Source organism: Macaca mulatta, chromosome 5 (assembly GCF_049350105.2).
Source record: "Macaca mulatta isolate MMU2019108-1 chromosome 5, T2T-MMU8v2.0, whole genome shotgun sequence".
Taxonomy (NCBI): domain Eukaryota; kingdom Metazoa; phylum Chordata; class Mammalia; order Primates; family Cercopithecidae; genus Macaca; species Macaca mulatta.
This window is the reverse complement of record NC_133410.1, coordinates 14,994,176-15,012,252: the sequence shown is the minus strand read 5'-3', so window position 1 is coordinate 15,012,252 and position 18,077 is coordinate 14,994,176. Positions and strand designations below refer to the sequence as shown.

At 45.0% G+C, this 18,077-nt stretch overlaps 1 protein-coding gene across 1 annotated transcript; it reads left to right on the top strand.

Annotated features, from left to right (window-relative positions):
• Window positions 1-5,471: 5,471 nt before the first annotated feature.
• On the top strand, window positions 5,472-7,961 carry FGFBP1 (fibroblast growth factor binding protein 1). Its single transcript, NM_001194145.3, is given in 2 exon segments — window positions 5,472-5,624; window positions 7,227-7,961. A coding segment is annotated over 1 exon segment (705 nt). The 5' UTR covers window positions 5,472-5,624; window positions 7,227-7,246; the 3' UTR covers window positions 7,952-7,961.
• The last annotated feature ends 10,116 nt before the right edge of the window (window positions 7,962-18,077 follow it).

The window sequence follows — 18,077 nt, the reverse complement described above, 5'->3', positions numbered from 1 at the left end:
TTTGCAGTAACATGGATGCAGCTGGAGGCTATTACCCTAAGCAAATTAACACAGGAATAGAAAACCAAATACCACATGTTCTCACTTATAAGAGAAGGAGCTAGGCCAGGCACGGTGGCTCACGACTATAATCCCAGCACTTTGGGAGGCCGAGGCGGGTGGATCATGAGGTCCGGAGTTCGAGAGCAGCCTGGCCACCATGGTGAAATCCCGTCTCTACTAAAAATAAAAAAATTAGCCGGGCATGGTGGCAGGCGCCTGTAATCCCAGCTGCTCGGAATACTGAGGCAGGAAAATTGCTTGAACCCCGGAGGCGGAGGTTGCAGTGAGCCAAGATTGTGCCACTGCACTCTAGCCTGGGTGACAGAGCAAGACTCCGTCTCGGGGAAAAAAAAAAAAAAAGAGAGAAGGAGCCAAATATTAGGTAAGCGTGGACATAAAATTGGCAATAATATGGCTGGAGACTACTAGAGTGGGGAGAAAGGGAGGGTAGCAAGGTTTGAAAAATTACCTATTGGGTACTATGCTCACTACCTGAGTGACAAGATCATTTGTACAGCAAACCTCAGCGACATGCAATTTACCCATGTAACAAATCTACACATGCACCCTCTGAACCTAAAATAAAAGTTAAGGAATGTGTTAATATTATGTGGTTAATAACAACATTCTTTCTAAGGTAAATAAACTTAATAGGTTTTCGCCTTGCAATCATACCCAATACTATAGAATCCACACTTTGCTGTCTCTTCGTTTTCTAAAGAAATAAAACTTTCGTTGTCCTAAACAGGAATCCTGAAATCTCATGATGAATGAGGACTTAAAATTTGGAATGCAAATATTCTTGAGTAGGTCTAAGATTAATGCCTTTTGCCCAGTGAATTATATTTTACTGATGTTTGTTTAGCCCAATGTCCTTATTTTCTGATAATAAATATATTTTAATGCACATTAGTTGCCCAACAAATTAATATTGCTTTAGTGCAGCAGCCCAGCATTTGCCATGTCTGTTTATAAAGTAACCTTTGAAGGAAGGGTTGATTTTTGACAACGTTGGCCTGGCGATAAGTTTGGCATAGTTAAGACTCACCTCAGAACAAAACTGCACCCATTCATATAATCTCTGGTGACTGCATAAACAGGGCCAGGTCTCTAGGTCCAGAAGCTATGTGGTAGGAACAGGCATGAGAGTAAAATCAGCTTTTGAATTTCAAATCCCCAGCTGGTGACCAGACACGCATTCAATTACCAGCCTTAACCAGTGTGCTTTTAACAACTGTGTTCAGACTTCCTTTCACACTCCCAAAGAAAGCATTCATCATTTAAGTTTTGTGTGATCATGAGAAGAATAACATGATCCCAATCTAACCAGAACATGCCAGACAATTTCCAAATTAGGGACATTCTCATAACACCTAACCAATTCTTCTGCAAACCGCCAGTCATCAAAAAACACACAACATCTGAGAACCAGCCATAGCCAAAAAGAACCCAGAAAGTCACGATCACTAAATGCAACACGGTGTCATCCTGGGTTCCGGGACAGAAAAAGAACAATAGGAGCTGAAAATGTAAGTCTACACCAAACCTGCACATGCATGTTTATAGCAGCTCTATTCATCGTTGTCAAAATTTAGAGGCATCCAAAATGTCCTAGATGAATGAATAAATGAACTTGGGTACATCCAATCCATGGAATTTTAGTAGTAGGTGAATGAATAAAGGGACTTAGATATATCCAATCATTGGAATTTTATCAGCACTTAAAAGAAATGTGCTATCAAGTTATAAAAAACACAGCGAAACCTTAAATGCATATTACTAAGTAAAAAGTCAATATAAAAAGGTTACATAATACTGTATGATTCCAACTATATGACATTCTTAAAAAGACAAAACTGTGGAGACAGTAAAACGATCAGCAGTTGTCAGGGGTTGTAGGGGATGGAGTGGTAAGTAGGCAGAACACAGAGAATTTTTAGGGCAGCTAAACTATTCTGCATGATACCATAGTGGTAGGTATTGTCATTATACCTTTCTTAGTTAATTGATATTATGCATGTCATTATACATTTCTCAGAACTCAAAGAATGTACAGCACTTGGAGTGAACCTAATGGAAATGATGGACATTGGGTGATAATGACATGTTAACACAGTTTTATTACTTACAGTAAATGTACTACCCTGGTTCATGATGTTGAGGGTGGGGGAGACTGCCTGCATGTGGCGAGGGGTACATGGAACTTTTGATACTTTCCACTCAATTGTGCTATGAACATAAAACTACTCTAAAAAATAAAGTCTGTCAATAATAACACTAATAAAAAACTAGAACAATAGGTAAATTCTAAGCAAGTCTGAAGAAAATACGGACTTCAATTGACAACAATGTATCAATATTTGTTAATTAGTTGTGACAAATGTACCATAGTAATTAACAGGTAAATAGGGAACCCACGTGAGAAGTGGAATGATAACTATCTTTGCAATTCTCTGTAAACCTAAAATTACTCTAAAACTTTAAAAAAAATTTTAAAGGGGCAGAGAGAGGAGAGTTCCACAATTTATCAATGTATGGGTACATTGCCTCATTTGCGGTGGCCTCCAGATAATTCTTCTCTAATTGTGTTTCAGACACTGTGCTTGGTCCGCCTAAGCCTTGGCTCCGCATCCATCCCATGAGGACCTGGGCCAACTTTCCTCCTGGGGTTCTCGTGAAATGGGCCTTTATGTACTCATCCCCAGGAGTTACAGAGCACCTCCGTGCTGGAAGCATGGGGGAGGCGGAAGGGCCTGAAGCTACTGGAAACTGCTATGCACCGCATGGCCAGGGCTCCATGTCCTCTGCTGTCTCCCCAGAGCCATTGTAAAAGGACATCGTTTCCTAAGTTCATGGAGATGTGAGGAAAGCTTGGGGAAACAGCCTTAGCGCAGTGCCCAGCACACTGTAAGCTCATTGGAGGAAGCGTGTATTTCTTCCTGTGGACGTCCATGAAGGCGTGGAGTAGCATGCAGAGCGTCAGGAGCCTATGACACCAACAGAGAGGGGCTCGCACTGGAGCCTGGCCTCGAAGGATGAGGTGGTATGTGCCAGGCAGAGTGGGTCGGGACGGGGATCCCAAGTGCAGGGAACAGCAGAGGCAAAGGCAGTCAGTGGGCGTGTGCATGGAGTATCTGCAAATGATGGGACAGGGTTTCAGTGTGGCCAGATTGCAGTGTGTGTGTGCGTGTGTGCGTGTGTCTGTCCCTGTGTCCCTGTGTGTCAGTGTCTCTGTGTGTGATTCTGTGTGTGTGTGCCTATGAGCATGTGTGTGCATGTATCTATGTGTCAGTGTGTGTGTCTCTGTGTGTCTACAAGTGTGTGGTGTCTTTGTGTTTGTGTGTGTTTGAGTGTGTCAGTGTGTGTTTGTGTGTGTCTTTGTATGTGTATCAGTGTGTATGTGTATTTATGTGTCTGGGTGTGAGTACCTGGAAATGAGGTTGGAATGGCAGCATGAGCCAAGGAGGTGACTGCCCCCCAGCCTGCTCTGATGCTGTGCCGCTGAGTCTAAAATGGAAAGAGCAAAGCAGACGCTGGGATGAGAGTCACAGGAAGGGGAAGGGCCCCAAGGAGCCAGTGGGGAGGGTGCAGTGTCACCTGGCAAAGCTCGGAGAAGCACTTCCCAGAAAGACCCCGGAGCCCGCATGTTTCCTTGTAAATATGTTTTGTGTTCCAACTGCAATCTGCCTCCAAAGAATCTGCCTGCCTCCCAAGGATCAAGTAGAATTTTCCATTTGGTAGGAGACTCCCATTGTTGAGCAAAGCAGCTTTGCCTTGCCTATGTCCAAATAATCCTCCAAAATACTGCATGAGAGAGCCCGTTCATGGAGGTCAGGGCCTCAGTGGGGTGTTTGTGAGGATAGTGAGGATGGACACTTGGGTGAGGCAATTTTAGGAGAGAGGCACACAGCTTCAGAAAGGGCTGCTTCTGACACATTCATGCAGAGACTGAGCCTCTGAGTGAATCAGTCAACGTCTATAGCTATGACCATGGAATTCTCAAACAGGTGGATCGTTCATAAAATCCAAACACAGTTACAAGTTTTGGCCTGCATATCGTTGAGCTACAACTTTATTTTTAGAAAATTTTAATTAGGTGTCAACCAATTTCATATAAACACATCTGGATTTCGGGACGTCACTTTAAAAATCAGCAAGTGTGACAATACTGAACCTAATCCCTGCATTTTTTCAGTCCATTGGCGATGAGTGTTGACCTCTACAGAGGCAGAGACTCTCTAGTTTGCCGCAGTCCCCATCACTCCCTATTGCCTTATCTCAAACCCAAAAGTCAGTTGCCAGTTAATATCACACTTAAACAATAGTTTTCTTATGGCTGAATTAAGGAAAGGTGAACAATTTCTTGTTCTGAAAAGTCTATGAAAGGTGAGGTGATAACATATAATGAGGGCCACATCTTCCCTGTAGAAGTGAGTTTCTTTTTAAATGCTTCATATGTAAATAATAAATGTCTGTTTTCAAAGAATACAACTGAAGACCTTATTATGAGGCAAAACGATTCTGCTCCACTTTATGTTAACAGCTTAGCCCAGTAAAAATTTAGTACACAGCTCTAAAGGAGATGTTGTTATTGTCAGCACACTGCAAATGGATGATGGCAGAGGCTCAGTGGTTAGGGCATAGCACTCAGCTAAACACATGCTGTGGCCAGGATTCCACCGGGGTCATTCCGGTGTGAGACTGTGCCTGTAGCAGGCAGGGCAGCCTAAGCTCTCCGAATGAGACCTGAAGGTAAATATTTTCAACAGTAATCTTATATTAAAAATTCCCTCTTTACCAGCCTCTTGGAGCCTCGTAGAATCAGGGAATTTCCCTACTTCTAGAATTAGGGAATCCTCTGCTTATGTGGTAACTTCAGATGGAAAAAGGAACTCAGACACTAAGAAAGCTTCGGTAACTTCAGTCACCCATTCAACAAATATTTATTGAGAGTGGCAGGCAGGAAGAGATCAGACCATGGATGTAGAGAATCTCACATTTAATTTTGAGATCTTCCTTTTCCTGCCTCTGTGAACTTGGACAAGCTATTGCATATCTCCAGAACCAATTCCTGGTTTTGTAAAAGAGGAAGAATCATTGCATTCCCTACTAGAGCGGATGTGATGAGGGAAAAGGAGAAATCAGGTAAAATGGGCTCAGTAGTTTGGCAGCTCAGATCATGTCATTATTGTTATTTTACTTCTCCATAGACATCACTGCTGGGGTCCTCTCCCCATCAAGGAGGGTCATTGCAAGGCTGAGTTGTCCTCCTATCCTGGCCACAGGGTGGACAGGGAAGGGCCTAGAGGAAGCGTTTAATGGCATGCAGGTAACCCCCCCTTTTCACTGGATTACATCCAGCACTTTCCCTGCAGGAACTGGCTCCCTTGGAGGGGCGTGACTGGGAGGAGCTGTGAGTAAGGTGCCATAGTGTTATAAAAACCCAGTGAGTGTTGTAAAAACCCAGTCAGCCTGCCTCCTGTTGAATAGTCCACCCTCCTTGCACTCCACCTGAGACAGCTGCAGCCTGCAATTCACTCCTACCTCCTGGGATTGCACTGGATCGGTGTGCTCAGAACAAGGTAAAAGCCTTGCTCCTTTAACAGCTTTATTACCTGCCACCACTTATCACTCCACCAAGGGCCTGGAGTTCCTTGGGCCTGCATTCCATCATGGGCAGGTGGGGGCTGAGCCCCACGTCCGTGAGAAATGACTGGGTGTTTTTCTGGCATATCTCATCTCCTCTTCACCATTTATTGCTGTTCTCTGCCCTTTTGTGATTGTCTTTCTCCTCCTTAACCCTAGAAGATGGCCAACTTCTAGGGTAGAAATCAGATCAGGACCATTTCCTGGGCCTGCCTCTTTTTATAAAAATTCTGTGCTTTGTTTTAAATGGAGCACAAATAATACAAATCATCTTATCATTATGTGTTATAACAAACTAAATTGTCATCATTCATAGTTGTTTTTCTTATTCTTTGGCAATGTTTTTAAAGGGCAGAGTAAATGTGAAAAGCAAAAAGGGATCAATCAGGGGTGACAGAAAGGAATAAGGAGATTGATCTGGCTACCCATACCAGCTTTGAACTTGCCCACTATGAGATCCTGAGCAATTTATTTACCTGTCTGAGCCTTAAGAGTCAGAGCTGTCACCCGGGATGACATATTAATAGCTAACTGGAAGGGCTCTTGCGTGGATTTAGCAAGGTGGGAATCAAACCCTAGACCAGTACTTAGCATATAGGAGGTGTCATATAGAAATTGGCTTCTCTTCTCCTGTTAAGCATGGGTTTTTAATTGTACACATGATCAGATCCATGTAGTTCAGTGTGACATTGATGTTCATCCTATTGATTCAATGATTTCTCATGATCCTTGTCTTCGATCTTGTAGTGTGAACTATCTGGTTGAAATTCACCTGTCTCCATCCTGGTTCACTTTGTGCAGGCAAATCAGATCACCACCACACCTTACACCTTTCCTTAAACTCTTACTTCCCCCAAAAAAGCTCCCCCACCCCCACAAACCCAGCCACCCCACCCAAACCCCAGGCATGTTCAACTCTGGGTCAACATCACCTTTCATGACGTTTACCACGTCCTTTCTCATTTTGGGCATCTGTCACGTCTTTTCTCATTTCGGGCATCCATGCCCATATGGAGTCAGGAGATAGAAATCCAGCGCTTTGGAGCTGAAAGAAAGTTTGGAGCAGTAACTTGTTTCAGATCAGAGACAGAGATGATGAGATAGATTCCCTGATCAATGCTATTTAAATTCTGCCAAAGAGTGGCCTCTAAGCTCTTTCAAGTCTGAGACTTTCTCAATCATGGTGATTTCTTCAACACCTAGTCTAGTGCGTGGCATATAGTAGGTGCTCAGTAAATGCTTGTTAAATGAGTGAATGAAAGAGTGAAGAGTGAGCAAATGCAGGAGTTAATGAGTGCGTAAATGATAAATGAGAATTCGTGAGGCTCCAAAGAGTGGTAGTTTTGTGATACTCAAGACTCAAGTCAAGTGGAAATGTGAGTAGACAGGCTGTTTGTCTAGTGACTCCAGGAGCCAGAAGCGTTCTTGGTCTACTCTGAAATCAGGCAGGTACCTGTCAGGGTAGGGGGAGGCCAGTGTGTAGTCCTGCATAGCTGAACTGCTGCCTGCCACTGACTCACCTGCCTTTTGTCAAACAGGTGCCCGCCCAGTTGCAGCCATGAGGATCCGTAGCCTCACCCTGCTCTCCTTCCTCCTACTGGCTGCTCAGGTGCTCCTGGTGGAGGGAGAAAAAAAAGTGAAGAATGGACTTCACAGCAAAGTGGTCTCAGAACAAAAGGACACTCTAGGCAACACCCAGATTAAGCAGAAAAACAGGCCTGGGAACAAAGGCAAGTTTGTCACCAAAGACCAAGCCAACTGCAGATGGGCTGCGACTGAGCAGGAGGAGGGCATCTCTCTCAAGGTTGAGTGCACTCGATTGGACCATGAATTTTCCTGTGTCTTTGCTGGCAATCCAACCTCGTGCCTAAAGCTCAAGGATGAGAGAGTCTATTGGAAACAAATTGCTCGGAATCTGCGCTCGCAGAAAGACATCTGTAGATATTCCAAGACAGCCGTGAAAACCAGAGTGTGCAGAAAGGATTTTCCAGAATCCAGTCTTAAGCTAGTCAGCTCCACTCTATTTGGGAACACAAAGCCCAGGAAGGAAAAAACAGAGATGTCCCCCGGGGAGCACATCAAGGGAAAAGAGACCACCCCCACTAGCCTAGCAGTGACCGAGACCATGACCACCAAAGCTCCTGAGTGTGTGGAGGACCCAGATATGGCAAACCAGAGGAGGACCGCCCTGGAGTTCTGTGGAGAGACTTGGAGCTCTCTCTGCACATTCTTCCTCAGAATAATACAGGACACGTCATGCTGATGAGGTCAAAAGAGAATGGGTTCCCTTAAGAGATGTCAGGTCATAAGTCCCTCTGTACACCATAAAGCTCTCTACAGTCGCCCCCAAAATATGAACTTTTGTGCTAAGTGAGTGCAACAAAAATATTTAAACAGATTTTGTAATTTTTGCTTTTGTGTTTCGGAATTTGCTTTATTTTTCTTGGAGGTGAGGTTCAGAGGCTGTTTCCTGCAGCGTGTATTTCCATGGCGCACACAGCTATGTGTTTGAGCAGTGAAGAGTGTTTGAGCTGAATGAACCAGAGTGATAATTTCAGCGCAATGAACTTTCTGCTGAATTAATGGTAATAAAACTCTGGGTGTTTTTCAGAAATACATTCCAACATTGCTTGGTTTCTCTGTGTCTGTTCCCAAATAAACTCATAAAGTAGTCCCCATATATCAATGGAAAAACTGTCTAAATAGCAACTTCTAGTTCCCCACCCTGCTCAAGTTATGTCTTCCCAGAATCCTTCTTTATAATTGTATCCATTGGTCTGTGGTGTTTGGTGCTTATTGAAGCATAATAATTAAGATCCCTGTTTTCAGGTGGGATACCTGGTACATGATGTGATTAAATCATTTGTCAGGGACTCATAGATGGTAAGAGGGGAGGTAGGATTGGAACCCAGGAGTTCTGACAGCTGAGTCTGCAGGGTTGAGGAACCTCTCCTACTGATGCATGTCAGAGATGCCCATTCCCTCTCCAACCCGAAGGACCCCTGCCTTGCAAAGCTCATTTCTGGAGAAGAAATGAGCTTCATTTCTTCATTCTTCATTCTTGGAGAAGGAAGGCCTAGTTAAGTACAGTGGCCCATGATAAGGGCTGTAAAGGAAGGGGGAGAGGGCTATAAGGAAAACCAGAGAGAGGAGGCAGAAACTGCTGTAAGATCTGGGCTTGAGTGTAACAGGGGAGGTAATAGTGGAGCTGGATTTTGGAAAGAGTATCTGTAGGAATAAAATGGGGCAAAGTGGAGGCACTTTAGGCATTTGATAACATGAATGAAAGTGAATAGATGGGAAGTTCCAGATTCTGGGAGAGGTCAGGTATCTGGGATCAGATGGGATGCAGCGATGAGACTGCCATTATTCATTTATACGTTAATATGAAGGATCTGAAAGTTGTATTTTAAGAGTTTGGGAGAGAGGATGAACTGTCCCCAATGCCTTGTCACAATTCCACAACCAGGGAAAAGAGGAGCAGAAGATGATGAAAGCACTGTTCTTTAGCATGTCTGATGGTGGCAGGGAGGAATGGCAGGTGGGGTGGGAGGAAAGCCTTTTACATTCACCAACCTACTGGGATGCACACTGAGGATGTCAGAGGCCAATCCACAGTGCCACAGTCGCAGAGCGACGTTTGGATGTCATCATGATCATCAACAAAACGAACACTTATCTCTTATCTGCTATGATCAAGCACTGTGCTAAGGCTTTCCCATGGATGGTGCATTTATTCATTCACTCACTCATTCAACATATAACTTACAGGGCACTGACTCACGCCAGGTTGTGTTCCAGGCACCAGAGATACAGCCACGGATGTCCAAGAGATGAGTGCTCTGCCCTCCCGGAACAGTGGGAAAAGTGATGATGAGTTCATGATTACACATGAGTTAAAGACTATTAAAGCAAGGGAAGGGGACAAAGTGATCGAGGGTAATGAGCTTTAGATGGGGTGATCAGGAAATGCCCATCAGGAGGTGACTTTTGAGCCTAGACCTAAAAGGAGGAATCAAGCCAGGAAACTCTCCTGAGTAAGAATGTTCCAAACAGAGGGACCAGTCAGAACAAATGCCCTGAAATCATGGTTAATCTATTATTCCATCTTATTTGCCCCTTCTCTATGCCAGGAACTCTTCCAGACGTGAGAAATAGCAACCAAGGAAAGAGAAAAAATCCCTGTCTTCATGGCACTTCCATTCCCATGACAGGGATCATGATTGGCGTGTCGGAGAAATGTCCAAGAGGGTGGGGTCACTGGTCACTGTAGGATGGGGCCTGGGGCCTGACCTGTGAACCCTACCACCAACTCCAAGAGCACTGAAGCAACATTCCAGACCCTCCCCAAGCTCCTTCAAGTCACACCAGAGAAAGAATATTTTCCCTTAAGGTCTACACAGGCTTTAGGCAGCCTGTGGCCCCCTCCTCCACATATATAACATAGCCGTGAGATAGAAAAAGACTGATAATCCCCTCCAGCAGTCATTCAACAGTCATCAGGTTTGTTATGGGTTGGCATGAACATTGGAGAACAGACCCAAAGCCTCCTTAAACTCCTCCAGGCCCACAGTTGCTGGTTCGAGTTCACTCCTGGCCTCTGGCCACTGGCAGAACTGGAAGGAGTTTTGCCTCTACCATAGAAGAGTGACCTGGATCTTGGCACAAAGTTTGCTTCTGCTGATAGATAACCAGTCTCAAGGCTAATTATTTAATCTTCTGAGCAGAAATGAGCTCATCTTGACAATGGAATCATGAAACCCACCCACTGTGAAGGGTCCTGAAACACTAACAATATCTCTGAATTTCTTAATACTATGCCAATAGTTAGATAATAGTTGTTCAACACCACTGACCATTTAAAGTCCACAGCAGGAGACTGAATTGTAGAGGGAAGTCAAAAGTCCCAGTGAAAACTCTCTAACTGTGGGAGGTTTTTGGTTTTGTTTGTTTGTTTCTGTAGTACAAGTGGCCAGGAGCCACCCTTATGGATCACCCACTATGTGTCAGTGGTTTTGCTCCATTGTCTCATGAATCCCCCACAACTCCATCCAGTAGAAGTCTCACCCTCATTTTCTTGATGAGGAAAGTGAGGCTGAGAGAAGCTGAGGAACCTGCCTGGGTTATGAAGTTATGAAGTGGCAGAGCCTATAACGAGAATCCCTGGCCTGGAGGCCCCAAGCCCTTTCTGCTCTGAAGTGCATGATTTTCTTCACTTGGTGAGCGAAGAGTGACATTTATGGTCTCTGGATGTGGGCCAAACTTGACAATGAACAAGATCCATCAGTCCATTCCACATATATATCCTCTTCCTTGTCCTTACAGAGAGAAAGTTCTAGAAGTGAACACTTCCACTGCACTCAGCCTCTGATCATAGTCACATGCTGAGGGGACATTTTAAGAACACAGTAAAAAGAAATATGTAAATAGAGGCTCCACAAACTTTACATTGACTTTCTTTTTTACCTTTTATTCTTTCTTTCTTTTTTTTTTCTTTTTTTTTTTTTTTTTTTGAGATGGAGTTTTGCTCTTGTTGGCACGATCTCGGCTCACTGCAACATCTGCCTCCAAGGTTCAATCGATTCTCTGGCCTCAGCCTCCCGAGTAGCTGGGATTACAGGCACCCACCACCACACCCAGCTAATTTTTGTATTTTTAGTAGAGATAGGGTTTCAACATGTTGGCCAGGCTGGTCTCAAACCCTTGACCTCAGGTGATCCACCCATCTTGGCCTCCCAGAGTGCTGGGATTATAGGCATGAGCCACCATGCCTGGCTACATTGACTTCTATTCACCTTAGTGCTACATATTTTCTCCCTGAGAACTTTCTGGATATGAAGTAGAGAAGCCACCTTTCTCTGTGTGTGTGATCTTTAAGATATGACTTGTTTTGACAGCAAAAGATGGAAATTTTTAGGTAGGTAATATGTGCTGAAGAATAGCATATTTGTATCCCCTAAAGCCACTCGGAAGTGGGAATGTCTCTCTTCCCTTATAAAACCATATCTCAGCAGAAAGAGGGCCTCTTCCCTCCAGCACCCCAGCTCTGTGTGGTAACTCACAGTCACACCAGTGCTGACTTGAATTTCTGGAATCCAACATATCTCACCTAGCCTCTTTCCCCAGCCTCTCTCTGAAGTTGTTTTTGGCAGAACCAGCCAAGAATGCCAAAGTGTTTGGGGTTGAAAGCTTTCAAGCAGATATGACGCCAGTCATCCTCTGATGTGTTGGTTTGCTTAATGTGCTGTGTACAATTCTCACCTTGAAATGTCTCACTCAAAAATACTTCATGCAACAATATCCGAGAAAATCTTTATGAGACTCCCTCTGAAGAATGGGAGGAATGGGGAGAAGATTCTAGAAGAAAGCTGGCTTGGGACCTGGAGAACTTGAGGTGGGCTATCCAGGGGGAGTTTTCATAAAGTAGTTGAAAATGTGTGATACACTTTGGCTGTGTCCCCATCCAAATCACATCTTGAATTGTAGCTCCCCTAATTCTCACATGTCATGAGAGGGACTCAGTGGGAGGTAATTGAATCATGAGGGGCAGGTGTTTCCCATGCTGTTCTCATGATAGTAAGTCTGATGAGATCTGATGGTTTTATAAAGGGTAGTTTCCCTTCACAAGCTCTCTCTTGCCTGCAGCCAAGTAAGACATGACTTTGCTCCTCATTTGCCTTCAGCCATGATTGGGAGGCCTCCCTAGCCATGTGGAACTGTGAGTCCATTAAACCTCTTTCCTTTATAAATTACCCGGCCTCAGGTTTGTCTTTATTAGCAGCATGAGAACAGACTAATACAAAGTGGGTAATAACACAGCAGAAATGAAATCTGTCTTGTCCACCATCGTAGCCCTGGTGCTCAGTGCATGCCCAGCACACAGTGGATCCTCCATAAATATTGGTTGAGTGCATGAAAGAGAAAGAGAGAAATCACTGCAGGGGCAATGATTATGGGCTCCAGAGTAAAAGAAAAGTGACCTGCAACAAGTTATTTCATCTCACACTTGCCATTTCTAAAATGGGTCTGGAATATGTATCCAATAAAAACTAATCACAATTAAAACCTAAATCTTGGTCCTTACACATATGTATTCTCATTAAATATTTGCTATAAGTAAGTGAATGAAAGAACCAGTTAGCTGACAGAGGAGATAAGAAGGCAATTTTCTAAAAGAAGGTACACCAGACTCAAGATAGGCCATGCCAAGGACCTGCCTGTGAGATGGAGCCTGGCTGTGTGCAGCATGATCATGGGGTTCCTAAAGCCTCTACCCAATGGGCCTTAAGAACCCTGTGCTCATGAACTTCACAGAAGCACTTTGCATGACGAAGGAGGAAGATGGAGACAAAGCCGGCACCTATGAGCAGCCTCTGCGACTTTCTTAACCTGACTTCCAGCTCACTTCCTACAGGCTCCTCCTGCTCAGGTTCCTGGGCATCTGCTTGCCCTGAAGACCCTCCTGTGGGTACAGCAGCCCCTACCTTCGCTGCTCTTAGATCTTGGTGCTCAGGTGAGCCACTGATAAGAATAAGGATGCCACTTGCTGTGGGTGCTGGGTGAGCAGATAATGGATCTGCTTCGCTTCCCACTCTATTCTCAGCACCCACCCAGTGCATGGCAGCTGCTCAATAAACCTCAGAGGTTACCGAAGCGTTTCTCAACCTCGACACTGTTGAAAGTTTGGGCTGATAATTTCCTGGAGTAGGGAAAAGCCCTGTGCATGCCTGGCTGTGGAGTAGCATCCCTGGCCCATAGTACCCAGATGACTGTAGCAACCTTCCCCCTGTTATGACAACCAAAAATATCTCCAGAAGTTGCTAAGTGCCTCCTGGGGACAAAGTTACCCACAGTAGAGAACAACTGAACTACGGTGAAGTTGCAGCACACTCACAATTCACTTAGGCTCCTTCAACAATATGTGTCCTGCTGTGGAGGGGGAAAGAGAGAAGTGTAAAGACATCAATATTATAAGCAATTTAATCCACCCTTGGATGCAGTGAAAATATGCCCAGTATGTGCTTGAGAAAGCAGATGGGCGTTTGCTGCTTTTCTGTCTGTCTCTGGTCTTCCAGTGTTTAAAAATGTGTATTTTATTTTTGCTCTAAATGCAAACCAATGCCTTTATCTGGTACACAATGAAAGACAGGTTGTTAAGCGTAATTTTGACTAAAATAAATTTTTACAAACATAAGCACTGTCTCCAAAACCTGACTGCCAGGCACAATGGGATTTAGTAGTGGCACATTTGCTACCAAATGCTGTCAGAACTAGCATCCAAAGTAAAGCAACAGCCCCCTGCCGTTGAAAGTGGCCAAGGTGAGTGATGTCATAGGAGAGTCCCATAGTTATCTAGGATCCCTCAAAGCTGAAAGTGCCACCTGCTTCTACACCCACTCCCATTAACATGACTGTGAATTCAGTTCCCGGAATCATCTTTCCCGGACTGAGTATGAAGTTTGCTCTAAGCCAAATACTGGTAACCCCAGGGTAGGCTGGGGTTTTACAACGGCAGGCGTCCAAGGACCCAGATGGACCATCCTGGCATACGTGCCAATGTTGTTGGAAAAGCCCAGAGCCAAGCCCTTGCACTCTGGGAAACCAGGCAGGGCAAGGGTGGGGAGGGGAGTGGTCATGGTTTCAGAGCAGAAGCAGGTGTGGGGGCCAGACAGGACAAAAAAGTCCTAGCCAACATTTATTAGGTGCTTCGTGCATGCTAGAGGCAGGGCTTCCCAGCCTTGATGCAGGTTAGAATCACCTGGGGAGCTTTAGAAACTCCTGATGACCAAGCTGCACCCCAGAGCAGTCCTATCAGAATTGTAGGGGTGGACAGCTCAGGAATTTTTAAAGCACCCCGAGTGATAGCAATGGACAACCAAAGTGGAGGTCCACTCCTCTGGGCACTGTTCAAACTGCTTTCCCTGCATTAGCTCTTTCATTCTCATGACCACCCGATTGTCAAGACTGTCCAGGGAGTGTAAGGAGTTTTGTCAATTTCCAGCGTCACAGAGTTAGTAAGAGCAGAGCCTGGAACCTCCCCAGGCAGCCGTGCTCTCAAGCACTCATATTGAAGCAGAGGAGTCTGCTGTGGAAGCAGCCCCAAGCAGTGGAATGAGCAGGGCCCTGGGTTTGAAATCCATTCTGCCTCCCACTCTCTGGGGAGGCCTCAGGCAGTCATTTCATTTCTCTGATTGTCTTCGCCTTCTTGTCTATGCATTGGGGGAACGTTATCACCACTGCAGAGTGTAGGGAGGATTCAGTGAGATGGTGTTTATGAAGCTCCTGACAACATTTCTGGGGCATAGCCCAGTGCTCAGTTATTTATTCTTATTATTAGACCACATTGCCAAAAAATGGTTCAGCAGGTGCAAAAGCAGATATTGAAAAGGATCATCAAGAGACATTGACATGCTGGGCCGGGTGCGGTGGCTCACGCCTGTAATACCAGCACTTTGGAAGGCTGAGGCGGGCAGATAACCAGAGGTCAGGAGTTTGAGACCAGCCTGTCCAACATAGTGAAATCCTGTCTCTACTAAAAACACACAAAAAAATTAATCAGGCATGGTGGTGGGCACCTGTAATCCCAGCTACTCAGGAGGCTGATGCAGGAGAATCACTTACACCTGGGAGGCAGAGGTTGCCGTGAGCTGAGATTGCACCACTGCACTCCAGCCTGGGCAACAGAGTGAGACTCTGTTTCGAAAAAAAAGAGAGAGAGAGGGACTGACATGCTGAAGGGGCAGGTGTCAGGAGTCAAATGCGAAGGCAAAACGGAGGCAGCGTCCAGGAGGGAGGACCACGTAGTCCAATAGACATAGAACATGCAAGAACGGACAAGGCCAGGATGGCTGGGGGCACGGAAGAGGCCATGCCAGGCAGCACCTCCCCTGTCAACTGCACACCCTCACCCACACTCTTGATTGTGGCACCTGTGTTTAGCCACTTTGTTGTGTGGAAGATGTTGCGGCCACCCCATCTCCTTTAGTACTCCTTTTTCTCTTCCCTCCCTCTGTCCCCAGCCTATGCCCATTTTCTCCTAAGCCTTGCCTGGAAAAGTTCAGCAGACAACTGACATTTACTAAAAAGAAGCCAAGGTGAGACCCCCTGGCTTCCCTTCCCTACACCTTCAACCAGGGCCCTGCCCCTTTGAAAACAGACATTGAGGCCAGGCGAGGTGGCTCACACCTGTAATCCCAGCACTTTGGGAGGCAGAGCCAGGTGGATCACGAGGTCAGGAGATCGAGACCATCCCGGCTAACACAGTGAAACCCCATCTCTACTAGAAATACAAAAAGTTAGCTGGGCGTGGTGGCGGGCGCCTGTAGTCCCAGCTACTCACGAGGCTGAAGCAGGAGAATTGCTTGAACTGGGAAGCAGAGGTTGCAGTGAGCCGAGATCACACCACTGCACTCCAGCCTGGGCAATAGACAAGACTCTGTCTCAAAACAAAAAGAAAAAAAAGAAGAAGAAGAAAAAAAGAAGAGACATTGAAAGAAGGAAGGGAGGAAGGAAAAAAGAATGTGCTATTCATTTTTTTTTTTTTTTTTTTAGAATTTGAAAGTAATGATTGTACGTAACAACAAACCAACCAGAGAGCACAAACAAGTCAAAGGAAGAAAGAGCACAGGCCGGCCCATTCGAAGGCACCACCCTTCACGCTTGGGCACAAATTCTCCTTAGACACATACATAAATCTTTTAATTGGATGGTAATATCATAGGCTTACATCTTTTCTGTTGCTTAAAATATCACAAATCCAAAAAAAAAAAAATCACAAGCAACGTTGTTGATGGGCTTGTTGCTGCAACATCTTTTTAAGTATGAATCGTGTTTTGTATGTGGATATATTGTAAGTTATGACAGGACCATCCCACTGCTGGAAAATCAGAATGTTGTCAACTGTTTGTTATTATAAACAATGCTGTTACAACCCATCCTTAAAGAGAAATCTCTTTTTAAAAAAAATCATTCTCCAAGGTTCAAGAGTTTGCTTTTGGCAATCAGGGGGTTTTGGGAATTTTTTTTTTTTTTTTTTTTTTTTTGAGACAGGGTCTCATTCTGTCACCCAGGCTGGAGTGCAGCTGTGGCACAATCATAGCTCACTGAGGCTTCTAACTCCTGGGCTCAAATGATCCTCCTGCCTCAGCCTCCTGAGTAGCTAGGACTACAGGCTTACACCACCACACCCTGTTAATTTTTTTTTATTTTTTGTAGAGATTGAGTCTTACTGTGTTGCCCAGGGTGGTCTCAAACTCCTGGCCTCAAGTAACCCTACGGCCTAGGCCTCCCAAAGAGCTGGGATTACAGGCATCAGCTACCGTAACCGGCCAGAAAACGACTTTTATTATTGAAAAAGTCAAACATTTATAAGCAAAAAAGACCAGAGTAATGAATGCCAGCGTATCCGTCATCCAGCCCAAACAACTGTCAGCTCATGGCCCATCTTGTTGCATCTATGTGAGATCCCACTCATCCCCACTCCCTGGATTGTTTTGAAACAAATTCCAGACAGCATATCATTTCATTCGTGAGTATTTAACACATATCTCTCAAAGACAAGGCAAGAGTACGCATGTTTAAAACTCTTGGTATAGACTGCCAGACCGCCTGCCAAAAAATTCTGCAACAATTCCCATTCCCACCACCAGTATAAGAATGTGGCCAGGTCTTGGCCAGGTTATACACCACCAGTATAAGAATGTGGCCAGGTCTTGGCCAGGTTATACACCACCAGTATAAGAATGTGGCCAGGTCTTGGCCAGGTTATACACCACCAGTATAAGAATGTGGCCAGGTCTTGGCCAGGTTATACACCACCAGTATAAGAATGTGGCCAGGTCTTGGCCAGGTTATACACCACCAGTATAAGAATGTAGCCAGGTCTTTCTCCTCAGTCTTGTCAGCCCCGGATATATCAGTTCAGTGTCCAGTTAAGAAGAGGTGAGGGAATGAGATGAAACTGAAACAGATAGTTCAACAGAGGTGATTAAAAATGGGAAACCAGGCTGGGCATGGTGGCTCACCCCTGTAATCCCAGCGCTTTGGGAGGCCAAGGTGGGTGGATCACCTGAGGTCAGGTTTTTGAGACCAGCCTGGCCAACATGGTGAAACCCAGTCTCTATTAAAAATACAAACATTAGCTGGGCATGGTGGCACATGCTGGGGAAGCTGAGGCAGGAGAATCTCTTAAACCCGAGAGGCGGAGTTTAAGTAGGCCGAGATCATGCCATTGCACTCCAGCCTGGGTGACAAGAATGGAAGAACTCTATCTCAAAATAAATAAATAAATAAAATAAAAATGGAAAACCAGTTACAAAGATATTGGAAAAACCAAAAGGGCAGCCTGGGCACAATGGAGCAATCCAACAGCCAGAAACTTCCCACGGGAA